The sequence below is a fragment of the Pyricularia oryzae genome, chromosome 6, assembly GCF_000002495.2.
Source record: "Pyricularia oryzae 70-15 chromosome 6, whole genome shotgun sequence".
Lineage (NCBI taxonomy): Eukaryota > Fungi > Ascomycota > Sordariomycetes > Magnaporthales > Pyriculariaceae > Pyricularia > Pyricularia oryzae.
In genome coordinates this window covers 341,011-358,491 of record NC_017853.1, presented here as the reverse complement: position 1 = coordinate 358,491, position 17,481 = coordinate 341,011, and the positions used below count along the sequence as shown (strand labels likewise).

Genomic DNA, 17,481 nt, shown 5'->3' with positions numbered 1-17,481 from the left:
TGGATCTATCGGTTTTTGGGCCGTTAAAAGAAGCTTATCGACGTCAACTTGGATTTGTTAGCCAATTTTGCTGTTCAACAGTTATTGGAAAACGAAATTTCCTACTTTGTTATCGAAAGGCCAGATTAAAAGCATTTATAGCAAAAACCATTCAATCTGGTTGGCGTACAACGGGGTTATGGCCGGTAAACTTGGTTAAACCACTTTTAAGCCCTTTTTTGTTAGAAAATAGCAACGCCAACGTTATAAAAGATAAAAACAACGGTTTGCAAAGGGATAAAACACCGGAAAGCCCAGCCCAAAAAATTAACGACCCGTCTTTACTTATTTGGAAAACCGCTAAAACGACCCGAGATATCCGACTTCAACTGCAAAAACTTTCCCAATCCAACAAAACCAACGCTACTTCACGTCTTTTATTTGCAAAAGTCCAAAAAAGCTTCGAAGCCAAAGATACCCTTTTGGCTAGCGCCCAGCAAAAAATCAGCTTATTGGAAGCACAACTGGAGGCAATACGGCCGGTTAAAAGGAGGAGGGTGGTTCCGGATCCAAACGAGCTTTTGGTTAACAAACAGAACATTATTGGATTGCAGGAAAATGATATAGAAAATTTGGAACCTTTAGCTGATGAAGAAGAGGTTAATGAACCGGAGAAGCGTGAAAACGATTGTATTTTTGTCCGTTGATAATTTTATATTTAAATCAGTTTATAAAAGTAGGCATTTCGTTGTTAGATTTTCAGGGTGCCGAACAGGGGGGGGTGCCGAACAGGGGGTACGCAACGTTACCCTGGCACCAAATTGGGGTACAATCCTACTTCGATACTACGCGGACATTAAATCCCGCACGTTTCCATGGGTCTCTAAACTATCGTCGCCAGCCTGGCTAGCCAATCCTGCCCCTTGCTAGGTATGCACTTGATTAATTACTGCTGGCCTCCGAGTGATCGTGTTTTTTTCGGGATTTTTTCGGGATTTTTTTGGGTTTTGATTTGCGCCCCTTTTTTTCGGTTTCCTTCCAAATGGACCTGCCATGTTAGCTTTGGTGCGATTATCGTGGTGTGGCTGGAGGAACTGGACCAAGCGCCGCGCGCTGCGTGGCTGCCAGGGGCTTGGGCTTTTTCTCGCCTTTGAAACTTTCGTTGCAGTTTTTTAATATGCGAACTCTGCATCAAAAGTCTTGTTGGCCAGCTTCAATTACAAATGCTGGCGCCATGATGGGTGAGAAGAGCTCAACTTTTGAGAGAGTAGAGCAAGCCTAAGAACGATAGATTGAGCCTGACAAATCCGGTAATAATTGGCTTGGACGTTGAGCAAGTCGAAAGGGTAACGTTGGGCTCCACATCTCCGACCCCCCTAAAGTCCGGCCCCTAAAAATATCTACTCAGCCACATCAACCCTTTGTTTTATTTTATAAATATCTAGACGAATTTTTCACTTTAGAACTTGATTTTTGAAGATTCTTGCTCCAAACTTTCCAATGAAACAGTACACTGAAAATCAGCTTCTTGCTGCCATTTCTGACATAAGAAATGGCAAATCAGTTCACAAAACCTCGCAAAAATGGGGTATTCCTCGGAGTACCCTTCACGATCGTTTAAAGGGGGCCCAGTCAATTCAACAAGCGAAAAGATTTTGTCAAAGGCTTTCACAGGAGCAGGAAACCTATTTGGCAGATTGGGTACTTGCGCAGGCCGCGTTAGGCCTTCCGCCAACGCATCAAGAACTACGCTATTTTGCGGAACGAATTCTTCAGGCCGCCGGAGAAAGAAAAAGCCTTGGGAAACATTGGGTTAGCCGTTTTATAGCCCGATATCCAATTTTGAAAACCCAAAGACCCCGGCGAATAGAAAATGCCCGGGTTAATGGGGCTACAACCGAGGTAATTAAATCTTGGTGGTCCTATTTGAAAAATCCCGTTGTCGATACTATAAAACCGGCCAACCGTTGGAATATGGACGAAACAGGTATAATGGAAGGCAAAGGATCTAATGGCCTGGTGTTAGGGCGTAATAAAATCCGGCCATTACAGCGAAAAGAGCCTGGAACGCGGGGTTGGACGAGCATAATCGAATGTGTATCAGCTACGGGGGCTGTTATACCTCCCCTCGTTATATTTAAGGGGAAAAACGTACAGCAACAATGGTTTCCAGCTGATTTAAGTCCTTTCGATACCTGGCAATTTCATGCAACCGAAAACGGGTGGACAAATAATGAAACAGGTATCGAATGGTTAAAAAAGGTGTTTATTCCGTATACCCAACCTTTAACCCCTGAAAAGCGGTTATTAGTTCTGGATGGCCATGGATCACATATAACGGACGAATTTATGCTTCTTTGCTTGCAAAACAATATTCAACTCCTATATTTACCCCCTCATTCGTCACACGTTCTTCAACCGTTGGATTTATCGGTTTTTGGGCCGTTAAAGGAAGCTTATCGACGTCACCTGGGATTTGTAAACCAGTTTTGCTGTTCAACGGTTGTTGGGAAACGAAACTTTCTACTTTGCTATCGAAAAGCCAGATCAAAAGCATTTATAGCAAAAACCATTCAATCTGGTTGGCGTACGACGGGGTTATGGCCGGTGAACTTGGCAAAACCACTTTTAAACCCTTTTTTATTAGAAAATAGCAACGCCAACGTCGAAAAAGGTAAAAATAACGGCTTCCAAAGGGATAAAACACCGGAAAGCCCAACCCAAAAAATTAACGACCAGTCTTTACTTATTTGGAAAACCCCTAAAACGACCCGAGATATTCGACTTCAACTACAGGAAATTTCCCGGTCCGAAAAAAGTAACGCCACTTCACGGCTTTTGTTTGCAAAAGTCCAAAAAAGCTTCGAAACCAAGGATATCTTATTGGCTGAAGCTCAGCAAAAAATCAGTTTGTTAAACGCAAAATTGGAGGCGGTACGGCCGGTCAAAAGGAAAAGGGTAATTCCGGATCCCAACGAGCTTTTGGTCAGCAAAAAAAACGTTTATGAAGCACAGGAAAATAATAGGGACTGTTTAGAAGCTTTGAACGATGGAGAAGAGGTTAGCGAACCGGGAGAGCCTGACAATGATTGTATTATTGTGCGTTGATAGTTTTACATTTAAATCGGTTTATAAAAGGGGTATTTCGTCGTTACATTTTTCAAGGGGGCCGGACTTTAGGGGGGTCGGAGATGTGGAGCCCAACGTTATTGATTCATCATTACAGGGAATGAAGCGCTCGAAACTGAGATGATGCCAAAGAAAAGCAGCACTCTTGGCATAGCACAGGGAAGGAGAATTAAACTTGGGAATGAAGTATCAGGTACATAAGTGTGACTTTAGGGAAACTTCCTGCGGCGTCACTGCCTTTGATCCGGCCGCACAAATACTAGCGTCTCGACTTGATTTGCAAGCGACGATTCCATGTCCATAGGCTAGTGTACGTCCAACAAACATATGCAAGTGCACTTTTGGTCACTTTAAATATTGTGCAAGGTTGCGGAAATAAGCTGTCCAACGTGATCTGGGGCTGAACCATTTGCGACTTCTACACACCTTCAGGCCACTTCTAAACTGGCGTGAATTAATACGCCAAGACTCAGTGGATGATATTTGCACTCTTGAAACACTTGGTAGGTGAACTGCCCAGCTCAACGAATAAACTTTTTTTTTCACTCAAAGCGGCAAAACGCCAAGGTGTTACATGCTGGAGCTGCTATAAATATGCCAGAGGGAATCCCAAACACTCCGAGTATGTCATGTTTGAAATGCATTTACAGGGCCCCCACTCCTCGCGGCAGCATCAGGTTGTCTATAAAATGTCATGGAGCAGCAGCCTCATGGTGATGCCACCTGCTTTCCTTTTTGGAGATCTCACAGTAGTGGTTCAATCACACGAAGCTAGTCTTTGTTCCCTTTTCCCATTCTCAAATAGTAAAAGAAAGGAATTTTGGTTGCCCGGAGCAAACACCTGCTTGCAGTTCCTACCAGAAAAAAAAGATACAATCGAACAACTCACAAAAATGAAGCTTTCTCTTAATGGCATTGTTGCCCTCCTGGCAACCACCGCAGCTGCCTTCCCTCTGATCGAAGACGACGCCGATATGATCAAATCCTTCCCACTGTCTCGCCGGCAAGTTGACAAGGTGCCGAGGGCGGCAATCTTTCATGCATTCAATGATACGGATTGTAAAAGTTTCGAAATGGAAGCAAGATTTGAAGCGCCCCGACCCGAGCTCAAGAACAGGATAACATGCGTCAACTTGGGTAATGCCCAGGTGGCCAGCCTCAAAGCCCTCTTCTTGAAAGACGGCTGTTCTAGTAAGAAGCCTGCTCATCCTTCCCCTCTGTTGCTACTCTGGGGGGAATGGCGCAGTGGTTAAGCGCCATGGCTGTTACTTGAGTAACGTAGGTTCGAATCCTGCTCCCTCCACCTCCTCCCCGCTTACCCGTGGCAAGGATAACCCGGCTGGCTATCGACAACAACCACCCGCCTGTGCCGTCGAGCCCACACTTGTTGGGAACTTCGTCTCCATGGCTACAAACGACCGACAGCTCCGCTGTTTGGACACAGGCCCCTCTCGATGAAGAGCCGTCAACTGCCGTCAGACGAATCCTCCGTGCGCCTGAAGGCACGGGGTCGCGTCAGTGAACAAACCTGTAAGCAGGACCGGGCACGAACCCGGTCAGGCTCGATTCGCTTCTATGCCCTTGTTTTCCGCTGTGTAAATAGAGAAAATAGAAAGCGCGCCGAGATACCCCTCGGGAGGTTGCTAACGGCCGGCTAATGAGCCGGGCCGAGCCCGGCGTTAAATAATACTACTACTACTACTACTACTACTACTCTGTTGCTACTGTTTTTGCCAGACAGTTGGATGTGAAAACCACTATTCTGGATGACTGACGGAAAGGTTCAACCGTACGGTTATAGTGTTTGTTTTCACCGACGAAGACTGTCTTACCCCTAGTGTCCCAGTGCCTCTTAATAAGTGCGTCAATGGGAACTTTAAGGCCATGACAACCAACCCCGAGTGCAAACGATGAGAAAGCTTGCCTCTTCGAGCGACTTGTGCGCAAGATGGAAAGAAGGTTACAGAGTACAGGGGCGCGTCCCTTTGCTGCCAGTTGTTGAAAGAGATTTAACCTTGAGCACTATGGGAACACTAGAGAGCAACAAGGGTAGAAGACTTTGCCCATTTCTGGCTTTTTGAAGGACGCGAATATATATAGCCTTTGTAGGAGAAAAGGCAAGAAGAGCTCCAAATTAAATTGGCCCGAAATCTGCCCCGCCGCACCTGATTTAGCAATTCATAGCCGCTGTATATTTCTAAGTGGGTGGGGCAAGAGCATTGGCCGAATGAGGTGTGGAATGAATTCTAGACTAGACCATAGTCCTTATGGTGGGGACAGCCACCAAATGCGCTAGGTTACAATTCTAGGCTTCGGCGGTTGAAAACTGTAAACAAAGCCTCTCTGCCTGGTCGTAAAGTCACAATTCATGCTGTGATTTTCTCAGTGCACACACCATCCTAGCTGCCCGCCTCCCATTTCCCGCCACATTACGCTTACTATTGTTCGACTAAGAGTACATTTCAATGCTACTTAGTTCACCGTACAGTGAGGCCGGCAACGTTAGGGATTGTCTGAGGACCGTTAATGTTTTGATAGTTCCTAGGCTCCAGTCTGACCGTCATACAGAATACCAAGTGGCTGTCTTTAACACATCTAACCTTGTATCCTAGATGGGAGATCGAGAATCGTCTAGGCTAGAGATTTTAATGCAACAAAGAGGCCTGCTAGACCTTTGAACTAAAGCCCATCCCCTTGAATTTTTCTTTGTCCTAAAATGAGACCATTACTACCAGAAAGCTCCCGGCACATTGGAAAGACTCGCTTGAGTGTTCTTTGATGCATGTTTTGCGTACAAAGGCTCATGCCTGCCTCAAGGAGATACATAACATCCTTCTCGTCGGTTCACGTATTTGACCATGGAGTCAAGCGTTTGGAACAGATTCAGAGCATAATCGACTGGAAATCTTGAACAGTAAGTTCACTGAGCTTTCGCATTGCCTTCTAACTTCCTAGCAGTATATCACAGTCCCTCATAATGTCCCACGACACCATCATTGTCCGTACAGACAGGCCCCAACCTGACACAGATAAGCAGGCATTTATCACAGCCCTCATCGCGGAGCACAGCCTCCCAAGAGACAGATGGACAAGAGGCTCCCTCGAGGACTGGGCGTTTGGCCGGTACGCCGATGCCATCTTTGCCGAATTCGCAGCATCATTCCTCATCCCTCGCCTACGGCACCCGGGCCGCCAAGACCCGACATTCCTCCCGGACGCCTACAGCATCGTCAACACTCCGCTGCAGGCACATCACATCCTCGGCGACGCCGACAAGACGGCCTGGAAGCCCGAGGACCACGCCCTCCGCTTCTGCTTCGCGCTGCTTCACAGCCCCGAGCGCGACGTCTATAACCCGCTCATCGATGCGAAACCGCCGAAATACGCAAGAAACGGCAGGAACGGCCTCTACCACGTCGCCGCCGCCCGTGCGGACTCTAGAAAGGCCAGCCGGGAACGTCCGCCACCGTCCGAGTCCGAGCTGCTGGTAGCTGCCGCTCGGGTCTTGGAGGTCTTTGTAAGGGGGTGGAAGAAGTCGTCGCCCGAGTATGCGGCGTTTTTGCAGCTGTCGCCAAGGGAGAGCCCGCTTTCGCCTGTATCTGCGGAGTCGAATGACGGTGTGAGGCATCGCAACTTTGGCAGCTCGAGGGTTGCGACACTGCAGAGGTCCGATGCAAACGGTTCGGATATGGAGCGGATGGTCACGAGGTCCATGTCTCGTCAGATTCTTGGTGGCGGGGAGTGTCAACTTGTGGCTCGAAGATGAGTTCTTGTTGGTCTGGTGCAGGCGAGTGAAGGGTTAGTTGTTTTAAATTCTTGTGAATAGAGCAGTCCAGCATACCCCAATCTGTGACTTGCTAGGGAAGAGGCTCCTTTGGAGATTAGATAAATTGCTTAGGCAAGCACAAATTGAAGAGACAATGATCAGAGACCCTTATGCGTTCAAAATGACCACGATGCCAAAATATATGGGCTGACAAACTCCACATATTGTCGATCCTCCAGGTGTAGGCTGTTTTGGAAAATGAAGAGCTGAAGTGAGAAAATTCTAAGTGTCAAGATTGTATGTATGGATAATGGAAACCCCTTGACGCCATCTGCCACCGCCTACCGACCGGCAGACTCTTTTCCCGAAAAGGAAGGTATGTAAAGAGCGTCGCAACTCAAAGTTCCTTCACTTTTGAACTGACCGACTAGTTCTAGTACTTGATAATTAGAGCAGACCAGACTACCAAGGACCAGTACGTTAGCAGACCCAGCACAACAGGCGCGTTTTGACATATTCACTCACTGATTCCAGTCTCACAACAAGCAAAAATGCCTCATGTAACCAGGATGGTAAGTACAAACGTTTGCCATATGCTCTTTACACCTTGCCATGTAACGCCACTTTGGCCCCCAGGATGCAGAATTAAAGAGGGATGAAGAGTCTCCAGCCGCTAACAAAGGTGGTTACAAAATTTACAGCACCTCGCTATCCACCTCGCCGGCATGGCGACGGTGATGATGCTTCGCCGCACGCCGATCGGAAGGTTTTCCGACTGGCTCACGACGCCGCCGCCCGAAAGGGCCCAAGAATACAAGAGAACAGACCCCCGCTGGCCCGCCGCCCTTGGCCTCTAAAGGCCGTCGCCTACGTATGCCTATATATACGGTGAGCAACGGCGGCAGAGATGGCGATGGCTCCTATTATCCCGCTCCATATGAAGGTGGCCTTTTTGACCTTTTCTCTGATAAGCCCTTCTGCAGCCTCAGCATCGTTGGCCCTTGGGAAAGGTAAGTCTGGTTTTGGCTTGTCGAGCATTTTGCACAGCGGTCCCCACTCGTCCTTCATTTCCATCCACACAATCTTTTCTTCTGGCACAACCCGGGACACCCAGTCGTTATACCTGTCGAGATATTCTGCAAAAAAAAAAACGACCAGAGCAGGTATGTAGGTCAGTATCGCCCAGAAAACGCCCAAACACAGCGGGGATTCATTCACTGACCAGGCCCAAACGGCAACAGCCCCAACTCCTTGGTCCTCTCCATCGCGAGCTCATGCCACCGCGCAAACCACCTCGAAGTCGGCACCGGCCACAGCAGCACATCCATGTACCACGGCGTCATCTTGTCGTGCATCTCGTTGGCGCTCTTCCACCACCTGTCGGCATCCCTCCTGACGCCCACCACCCTGGCCTCGGGGTACAGCTCCAGCAGCTCCTCGACAAAGTGCACGCCCGGCATGTCGGTGATGCCCACGAAGCCCCTGGTCACCTCCCTCAGCCGCCTCAGCAGCTCCGGCCGGTCGTGCCGCGCCTCATACACCTCGACCCACCGCCGCGCGTACTCGTCGCCGAGCATGTGCATCTGCGTGCCGCCGTGGCACACGGGTCCCCCGAGGAGCTTCTCGAGAGCCAGCGCCATGGACACCGTCCCCGTGCGGGAGAAGCCGGCCCCGATCACCTGCAGGGTGCAGGCTGGGTCCGTGCTCGGGATGGATGCGACACCCCCCATGGCTACAAGGCGATTTCTACGTTGGTTCTCGGCGGCGTTGGTTGGAGCTCAGACTTTGGGGTTTTTTTTCTCTTGGCAAGCCAGGATTCGCTCTTGATTTGTTCCCGAAAAACTGGTGCCATGGGGAAACACAAGAAACTAAGGAAGCCTAAGTAGTACTCATAGAGTAACTGGGTCATTTAGATGTCTGTGGACATAGGCAGTATCCATCAATACGATAAACGCGCGACTCAGGCTCCCAGGACCACCCCGGACAATCTGTAGGATGTAATCTTGGCAGTGATTGCTTGTATCGACCCCGGAGTCCACCCGGTTGCTACATCGGGGGGAGGGGCCGATCAGCGACCAGGATGCGGGTTGAGATGGCACTTGACTTTGCTTATCTTCGTCTTTTGCCCCTCCATTTAGACTCCGAGAAGTGAAAGCGATATCCCCTTTTTGCCTGTCAAACTTTCCGCTGACAGACTAGTCCTAGTCTGGCTCACACATAGCAATAAAAGCCAAACGTAAAATGGCCGCCGAAATGACTACTACGGTTGAGACCAAGACAGAGTTGGAGGCTGCCCTCAAGGACCTGTCCCTGGCCGACAAGGTACCCTCCACGAACCTGAAGAGCACACCGAACAAGAAAGCAGAGAGTCCGAGGAAGGTTGTTCAGACCCAGATTCAGTTCTACGGAGGGCCGCTGGGTGTTGCGCCAGAGCCTATGATAATTGGGGGGTACGTTGAAGTTTGTCATCCTCTCAGCCCTTTGATCTACAGCCCTATGATCTACACCCCAGGAACGAGAAACAATGACTGAGATTCCACCGCCCACACAACTACAGCCCAGACGATCCCATAAAACCAACACCCAAGGTCTACGCCCCAGTGACCATTACCGATATCACAGGCAATGAAGCCGAGTACGGTCTTGCCACACACGGCTTCCAGCTTGCCAAGCACAAGTCAAAGCTGGAAAACATCGAGGCCGACATCAATAACGATGAGCTGGTCAAGAGGGTGCACTACCCTGAGATGAGAGAGTTTCTGGAGGGGGTTTTGCACAAGGTTCCTGGCCTGTAAGTTTGCCTTGGGGGGAAAATGACTTATGCTCTGGCAAGGATCAAGACCGCTGATATGGCAGTGAGGAACCGCAGACCAAAGCCGCACAGCATCCACATCCTCACCCACATCCTCCGCAGCGGTCCTGAGGACGGTGAGCCAGACAAAGGTCCATACGGGCCGTTGTACACTTGCCATGTCGACCAGTCCGCATGGGCGGCCGAGGGAGTGGCCCGGCGTTGGATCAAGGACGACGTCGAGGCGCTTCTTAAGCTTCCGCGGTACCAGATCATCAACGTGGGTTCCCTGTTCCCACGGGGAAAAAAAGCTTATTTCGGAAGCCAAACAAGCGCGCCTTCACAAAAGCTAACAGCGAAAATCCTGCCCCCTAAAATAGATGTGGCGTCCAGTCCGCCCCATCGAGCGCGACCCCTTCGCCGTGACGGACGCGCGGTCAATCAGCCCCGACGACATCGTGCGGGTGCCGCTAAAGTTCCCGGACCACGACGCCGAGTCCATCGAGATGCGCGCCAACGAGGCGCAAAAGTGGTATTACAAGAACGATCAGGCGACGGACGAGGTGCTGCTCTTCACGCAGGTCGACACCACCAAGCGGGAAGGATGGCCCAAGTGTGTGCCGCACGCCGCCTTCAAGGACCCGGACATGGATGAGAAAAACGGCCGGCCGAGGTTCAGCGTCGAGGTCCGGGCCATGGTGTTTTATGACGAGGACTGATGTCTCCCTTTGAACTGACTCCCGATATGACCAGGGATTAATCCTACGCATCTCAGGGCATTGGGCCAAAGCCTATCTATCCTCATTACGAATTAGCAGTGTCGTCATGACTACGGGAGACACAATAGAGCAGATACAGAAAAGAAATGAAGAGAGAAGAGCCACGCCGAAACATACACATGATCGAGTCAGTCTTTCTCCAATGGAGGCGGGGCTTCCACGGCGATGTCATTTCGGGGACTGGGAAATTTCTATTACGTAGCACGTCGCATAAAAGGCCATTTCGCGATACACGACTCAAGGATGTTGCTTGAGGCCACTCTATCTCCAGATAACCGCAGTCATGGGATCACTTCGGGACTCGACTACCCCACGGATGTTTCCGCTCGTCAACGTGCGGTAATACCCACTCAGCCTCTATGGACCTTATCTTGATCTCGACCTAGGCAACGACTATCACCAGCAAATAACCCGGCTGTCGCTCACAAATCCCAAAGCACAGAAAATGGAAACCAAGCAGCCGCCACCAAAGCCCAAGATCCTCTATGCGGTACCCCCGCGCGAGGGCCACATGCGGCCGGCCCTGCAAATCAGCGCCCAACTGATCGAGCATGGGTACAATGTCACGATGCTGGGGACGGATCGCTGGCGGGATGCCATCGAGGCCATCGGTGCCATATATAGCCCCTGTATCGGCCTGTGGGCTGTTGCGCTCGACGACGTGTCCTGGTGGCCTACCATCGTGTCGGCGCCGACTTCAGCCGCGAGGAATGCCGCATCGCTGGACGAGGGGTTCACCACGCTGCTTCCCAGTGGGTTCCAGTCTGTATGTACGGCGCTCACCGGAATCATGGGGAGAGACTGGGCAACGGAAAGGATCGTAGTGCTTTCGGACACGTGTTTCTCGGGGACCTTGCCCCTCAAGCTGAAGACGCACCTCCCACCTGGATGTGGGCTGGAAAAGGTCAAGATCAAGACGATCGGAATCGGTGTAGTTCCAGTGTATTGGGCAGCAGCTGAACGACCACCGTGGGGATCAGGCCTTCCTTACGATGACAGTGAAGAAGGCAAGACCCGAACGCTGCAGGCTCACCAGGAGGCATGGAACCAGGAGGCGGAGGACCGCGCACGTAAATGTCTCACCATGATGGCGTGCGCAGAAAAGGTCGACACGTTGTTGGAGCCGTTCAACGACCCTGCATCAGGACTGAGGCATCCATTCTGGGACGCGTCCACTGTATGCCACGACGTGACGTTGCAGATGGGACTGCGCGGGCTAGAGTTCCCTACACCGTCGTGGCCTGCACACCTAAAATTCGCGGGCCCCCTGCCACCCAAGGCACTACCGAGCGGGCTCAAGTACCCGGCGTGGTGGGACGAGGTGGTCTTCAAGAACAGCGCAGCCTACTCAATCGGCCACGAAGGCGGGCGCAAGAAGGTCGTCTTCGTGGCGCAGGGAACCGAGGTGCTGGACCACAACGAGCTGATCGTGCCGACGGTGCAGGCGCTGGCGGGGCGCGACGACGTCGTGGTGATTGTGGTGCTGTGCGTCAAGGGCGCTACGCTAGACGCGAGCTCCTTCGCCAACGGGGAGCTGCCGGCAAATTGTCACGTTCTCGACTACTTCCCCTACGACGCGATCCTCCCGCACGCCGACGTTTTTCTGTCGAGCAGCGGATACGGCGGATTGACGCATGCTGTTGCGCACGCGGTGCCGCTGGTGCAGACCGGTCGCTTTTTCGACAAGCCCGACATTGGGAGGCGTGTTGAGTGGTCCGGAATGGGAGTTTATCTGGCCGACCCGACTGGGGCGGCGCCGCCAAGTGCGGTGGAGGTCGGAGAAGCCGTGAAAAAAGTGTTGGGGGATGCGAAGTTTAGGCGTCGTGCCGGAGAATTGAGGGACGATGCACTGAGGTTGGATCCACTGGCGGCGGTGGAAAGGGAGGTTGCGGGACTGAGCTGGGAATGAATTGCTGCGGCTAATCCATTTGTTTGGGCTTCGGTCACGAGATTCTTTTTCTTGGTCGCTTATTTTAATATGGCTCGCTGGAAAACTGACCACGTGGGAAGAAAAGCCGCTGACGATAACTCGGAGGTGGCCTGAACATGTGATTGTGACAGTCATAGAACGTTTATCAATAATGGAAGGATTAGGGAAGAATGAGCCCCGGTAACTGCCTGCCTGTCCTGCCTGTAAGAACCCTGCCGTTTCTTCCCGATCGGGAGACTGCATTCGTCCGAGTGGCGGTTCCGTTGGCCAATCTACCGCCGGAAATATCTAGGTAGTTAGACTGACTGTTCTAGAAATTGGTACTTTTACCTCCGAGATGTGTGCTACTAGAATGCAATGCGGCCCGCGAAATCAGGTTCCTCTCACAATAATACCTCAGGTTGCATGCAAAGGTAGGGCGCAGCTGTCAAAACATGCCGGAAACTCCCATCATACGAGAATGGACCGCCAATACTCTGGGCTGCAGTTGCCAAGCATAACCTCTCGCCTGCTGTAAGGGAAGGTGACAAACACCCCACCATTGACGTCGGCCAGGGACCAACTATAATTAAAAAGGAACATTTCCAGCTGCAGTTTGCGCCCAACCGTCGATGGATTTCTGACAGTATCCCTCACCATTTCACATCCTGAAAATCAAAGAGCACACAAACAGCATCATTTCAATCAATCAGAACATTTGAAGATCACTTTCTCTTTTCATTTCTATGCCCCATTGAAAGCTCAATTCGGCTCTTAGTCTCTTACCGGGCCAACAATCGACCTGAAAATTCCTGATTCCATCCCTATATCACATCGAAAAAGCCTGAAACTGGACTGAGCCCCGAGGCGGAAAGTCAGTCAGACAACACAAAGAAAGCACAGAACTCAACACGACCAAGATGAAGCTCGCAATCTTTAGCGCCAAGGGCTACGACAAAAAGTACTTCAGTCAGGTTCAGGCCGCGCATGAGAAGCTCTCCAACATCGACCTTTCATTCATTGATTTCCCCCTCTCACCAGACACAGTCCAGCTCGCCAAAGGTGCCGAAGCAGTCTGCGCCTTCGTCAACGACAACCTCTCCCGCCCAGTCTTAGAGGGCTTATCAGATCTTGGAGTGACAACAATCCTTCTTCGCTGCGCAGGCTTCAACAATGTCGACTTGGACTGCGCCAGTCAGCTCGGCCTGTCGGTCGCCAACGTACCATCATATTCGCCCGAGGCAGTCGGTGAGTTTGCCGTTGCACTTCTCCAGACGGTGAACCGCAAGACGCACCGGGCATACAACCGCGTGCGCGAGGGCAACTTCAACCTCGACGGTCTCTTGGGTCGTACCCTGCATGGCAAGACTGTTGGCGTCGTCGGCACCGGCCGTATCGGGATCGCTTTTGCGCGCATCATGGTAGGCTTCGGTTGCAAGCTGCTTGCGTACGACGTCTACCAGAACGAGGAAGTCGGAAAGCTCGGTGGATCTTACGAGTCGCTTGATGAAGTCCTCTCCAAGTCGGACTTTGTATCGCTGCACTGCCCACTCATGGAGGCAACTCGGCACCTGATCAACAGCACAACGCTGGCAAAAATGAAGCCAGACGCGATTCTTATCAACACGTCGCGAGGAGGCCTGATTGACACCAAGGCGGTCATAAAGGCCCTCAAGGCCAGGGAGCTGGGAGGTCTTGCGCTGGACGTGTACGAGGGCGAGGGCGCTCTCTTCTACAACGACCACTCTGCCGATATCATTCAGGACGACGAGCTGATGCGGTTGATGACGTTCCCCAACGTGGTCGTGTGCGGACACCAGGCATTCTTTACCGAGGAGGCATTGACCGAGATTGCCGAGTGCTCGTTTAGGAACCTCGACGACTTGGCCAACGGCCGGGAATGCAAGAACTCGCTCGTGGCGGCTAAGAAGCCATTGTTGAGAAGGGAGAGCATTCCTCACCGAATCTGAAGCTGAAGATGGTGGTCTGAGTTCTGAGTGTCGTTTTTTGTCCTGGTCTTGGGTGGCGTCTGGTGGGTTGGGTATTGTTCAGAGCTCTGTGGGTTGGCTCTTGGTATCTTCTTTGGGAGGTTTTGTCTGATGTGGCAGCTTAAGCAGCACCTATCTTGGTCCTTCTCCCCTCGCTCTGATAGAAAGTCTTTAAAATAGACATATTTTCGAAAGGAGAGATATGCGCCCTCAAGTCCAGACAAGAGTGGAGAGATGCCAGGGAATAACTCAAGACAACGAGGGTGTGCGAGGTAGGGCGGCACAAATCCCACGGTCGTTTTTTTTTTCTTTTTTTTTCTCAGGACAAGGGTCATCACTCCCTCTCCTCCTCTTTGAGGTTAGTGGATGGCAGGCGGCTTGCGATCAACGCTAGAACAGGGCGTGCAGTGAAGCACACCCCGAGCAAGCCCCGACGCCGCAGTCTTCTGGTCACACACGACGGAGCAACATCAGTATGGGGACGCCGCGAAGCTAATCCCATTGTCCTTGCATGATCCAGTCGACGACGACTACAGCCAGACGATGGAGGTCAGCACATGTTGAGCCAGAAAATAAGGGACATGCCAGTGTATTTATTCATGCCAGTCACTACTTACCGTCAGAAAACCCACCATCCCCATCCTCCTCCTCGTCTTCTTCCTCCTCCTCTTCATCCTCTTCCTCCTCCTCCTCAACTTCTTGGCCCACCTGGCCCACCTCCTCCTCCCCATCCCTCTCCCATTCCCCCTCCAACCCGGCAAGACCGACCGCCCACGCGGCAGCGCGCAGGACGCCCTCGTCGGGCACGGCGTCCCAGCCCACCACGCCGAACCCGTCGAGCAGCCTCGCGGCCGGCGACGGGACGACGTAGACCCCCTCCCGGAGTAAGGTCGCCAGCGTCGCCAGGAAGTCCCAGCGCCGCTGCGCCTCCCGGTCGAGGGGCGCGTCGTTGAGCGCGTCGCGCGCGGTGCACACGACGGGGCCGTCGTCCAGGGAAAAGGCGGACGGGAGCGAGCAGAGCGTGCCCTCGCGGGCGCACCCGTCGCAGGGACCGCCGCCCGGGCGAGTGCTGGCGTGGCACTGCCGGCTGGCCAGGTGGCAGGCGCGGCAGGGTGGTTGGTGCTGGGGGCGGGCGAGGCCCCCCGTCGTGGTCTGCTGGGCAGACATTGTTGGTGTTGCTGTTGTTATTGTTGTTGCTGCTTCTGTTGCTGTGGGTGGTGGTGGATAAAATGGTGTTAGTGTTGGGGACTTGTGACCTGCCAAGGGGTAACAAACTCCAGATATCGTTGATGATACAGACTTACTGGTAGATTTGTGGTTGTGTTGAAAAGATGGAAATGCGGGTCTACAAATTTCCAGTGGGCTTTTGTATTTGTATCTGGTACTTTTTGGCTACTTCTGATCCCTGGCTCTGTATGGAGAGATTTCTCGGTAGCCTAGAAAGCTTTGCCAGCTGCCCGACGACGTGCCTTCCTATTCAGGAGAAACAACGCTCTTGAACCACAGTGCCGAGACAGCCAGCCTCCAGGGAGCCTTCACTAACCCGTTCTACCGACTCGACTCTCTTAATGTGCCTGGTGTTTTGCTCCGCGTTATCATCCAACTACATTCACGCATATTTATCCTCCGGTAATGTTTGGGGAACATCATTGTCAAGACACATTTTTAGATGAGGATTTCTATTGCCTATGCCCTCAACTTTGGTCGGTCGGACTGGCTCCCACTGTCCACAGCCCCTAGGACATCAGATGTGGACGTGAGTCACTGTCAGACAACCGCATTCATGTCGACAAGAAGCTCGATCAGAGATCCAACCTCAATCAGCGAAAGTCAACTCCTTTTATCAGGCCTTGCAGGCTATATTACGGGAGCCATTTCAGGGAAGCTCGGACATTTTTTTGAACTGCATCCCCTGATGCCGCCAACGCATCTAATTGTTTGATGTAATCTATGATTCATACGAAGGCTCACTCTATTCCCTCACATAGAATCTCCAAATCGTTTGTGAGCTCTGGAAGGGCTGGTGAGAATGTGAGGTACGCCGATGGGTAATTGGACCAATGGGGACCTGGTGATTTACCACTCGCCGAAAACACGATCAGCCGCATCGGTCTATTGAGCATGGCAGACAACGGGAAGATTTTTGTCGGTTTTCTTCAGACGTTACGTGATAACTCTAGTGATTCTAGCCCGATGCCGACGTAACAGCTCATACTTTAGTGGCTAGGGTCTAGCCTTTCTACAGATATCTCCTTGTCTACATTTTGCCACATCAAAACGGCAAGAGATATCACAAAGCACTTTGAAATATGGAGGGTAAAAAAGCCTCGAGCGATCAATTACACACATTGTTTACTGGATGGTTTTAGTAGCTGTGTACCTCGAAGATTGTTTCCTTCCAGTTCCCTGTTCCTCTACTCTCGGAAACCATAAAGGTGTCACCAAGTGTTCTCGTTGACGCTGCCCCTTCGTTTTATGTTTGAGAGCGAAATCCTTGCCAGGCTTGAGGCTCGGCTGAGCTAGTATCGAGCACTCTAGTTAGAAGGATTCCGTGGATCATATCTGTGAGGTCTGTCGCAAGTTCGCAACAGGTACCAGCCTGATTTGACCACAGCCATGGTGATGTAATTGAGAGGCTGGCTTCAATGGAAAGCTTCTCGATTAACGTGATCAAGGTACTTATTCAAATCCCGAGTTGGTGCTTGTAACCAGCGTATAATAACAGCACTTGATCTTGTTGATTAACAAAAGTCCGTATTTCCAATTCCCGCTCCATTGTCTTCAGCTCGAGGTCTATTTGACAAATATTAAAAGTGCAACAAGCTAAAATACTTGCTCTCACAAATGTTCTGGCGGGTAATTACATGAATAAATAGGTTTAAAGTAATTAAGGTGTACAAATAAAATCACCAACTATGAATGTAACAACGCCAATGTAGCTTCACCCCTAGCCCATCCTTCGGACTTCCAAGGGCTGGCTGTGGACCTGTGGTATGGATAAGAGCAGCCGTTAGTCAGCTTATATATACATATTTAGGTAGATAGGTAGTTTAACACGAGTTAGATTTGTAGAGTAGAATGAGTCGGGACGCACAAATTGACTAGAGTCTTTGAACCAATTAACACTTTCGAATCAAGTC

General features: G+C 51.2%; 4 protein-coding genes and 1 pseudogene across 5 annotated transcripts; 3 read left to right on the top strand and 2 right to left on the bottom strand.

Moving 5' to 3' along the window:
• Positions 1-4,001: 4,001 nt before the first annotated feature.
• On the top strand, positions 4,002-4,566 carry MGG_17579 (uncharacterized protein; the record flags this gene model as incomplete). Its single annotated transcript, XM_003719214.1, has 2 exons — positions 4,002-4,299; positions 4,391-4,566. 2 exons carry the CDS (start codon positions 4,002-4,004, stop codon positions 4,564-4,566), a joined length of 474 nt encoding a protein of 157 aa, XP_003719262.1.
• On the top strand, positions 4,340-4,411 carry MGG_20260 (annotated as a pseudogene). The gene has a single exon. The product of its transcript is annotated as a tRNA-OTHER (tRNA).
• Positions 4,567-5,996: 1,430 nt separating the features above from the next.
• Positions 5,997-12,477, bottom strand: MGG_08722 (uncharacterized protein). Its single transcript, XM_003719213.1, has 3 exons — positions 10,562-12,477; positions 8,097-10,456; positions 5,997-8,010 (listed from the first exon to the last, which is right to left on the bottom strand). Exons 2-3 carry the CDS (start codon positions 8,602-8,604, stop codon positions 7,742-7,744), a joined length of 777 nt encoding a protein of 258 aa, XP_003719261.1. The 5' UTR covers positions 8,605-10,456; positions 10,562-12,477; the 3' UTR covers positions 5,997-7,741.
• Positions 12,478-12,927: 450 nt separating this feature from the next.
• On the top strand, positions 12,928-17,457 carry MGG_08725 (D-lactate dehydrogenase). Its single transcript, XM_003719211.1, has one exon. The coding sequence runs from the start codon at positions 13,274-13,276 to the stop codon at positions 14,321-14,323; it is 1,050 nt and encodes a 349-aa protein (XP_003719259.1). The 5' UTR covers positions 12,928-13,273; the 3' UTR covers positions 14,324-17,457.
• On the bottom strand, positions 14,777-15,508 carry MGG_08726 (uncharacterized protein; the record flags this gene model as incomplete). The annotated part of the gene is made up of 2 exons (XM_003719212.1): positions 14,777-14,871; positions 14,959-15,508. 2 exons carry the CDS (start codon positions 15,506-15,508, stop codon positions 14,834-14,836), a joined length of 588 nt encoding a protein of 195 aa, XP_003719260.1. The 3' UTR covers positions 14,777-14,833.
• Positions 17,458-17,481: the final 24 nt, after the last annotated feature.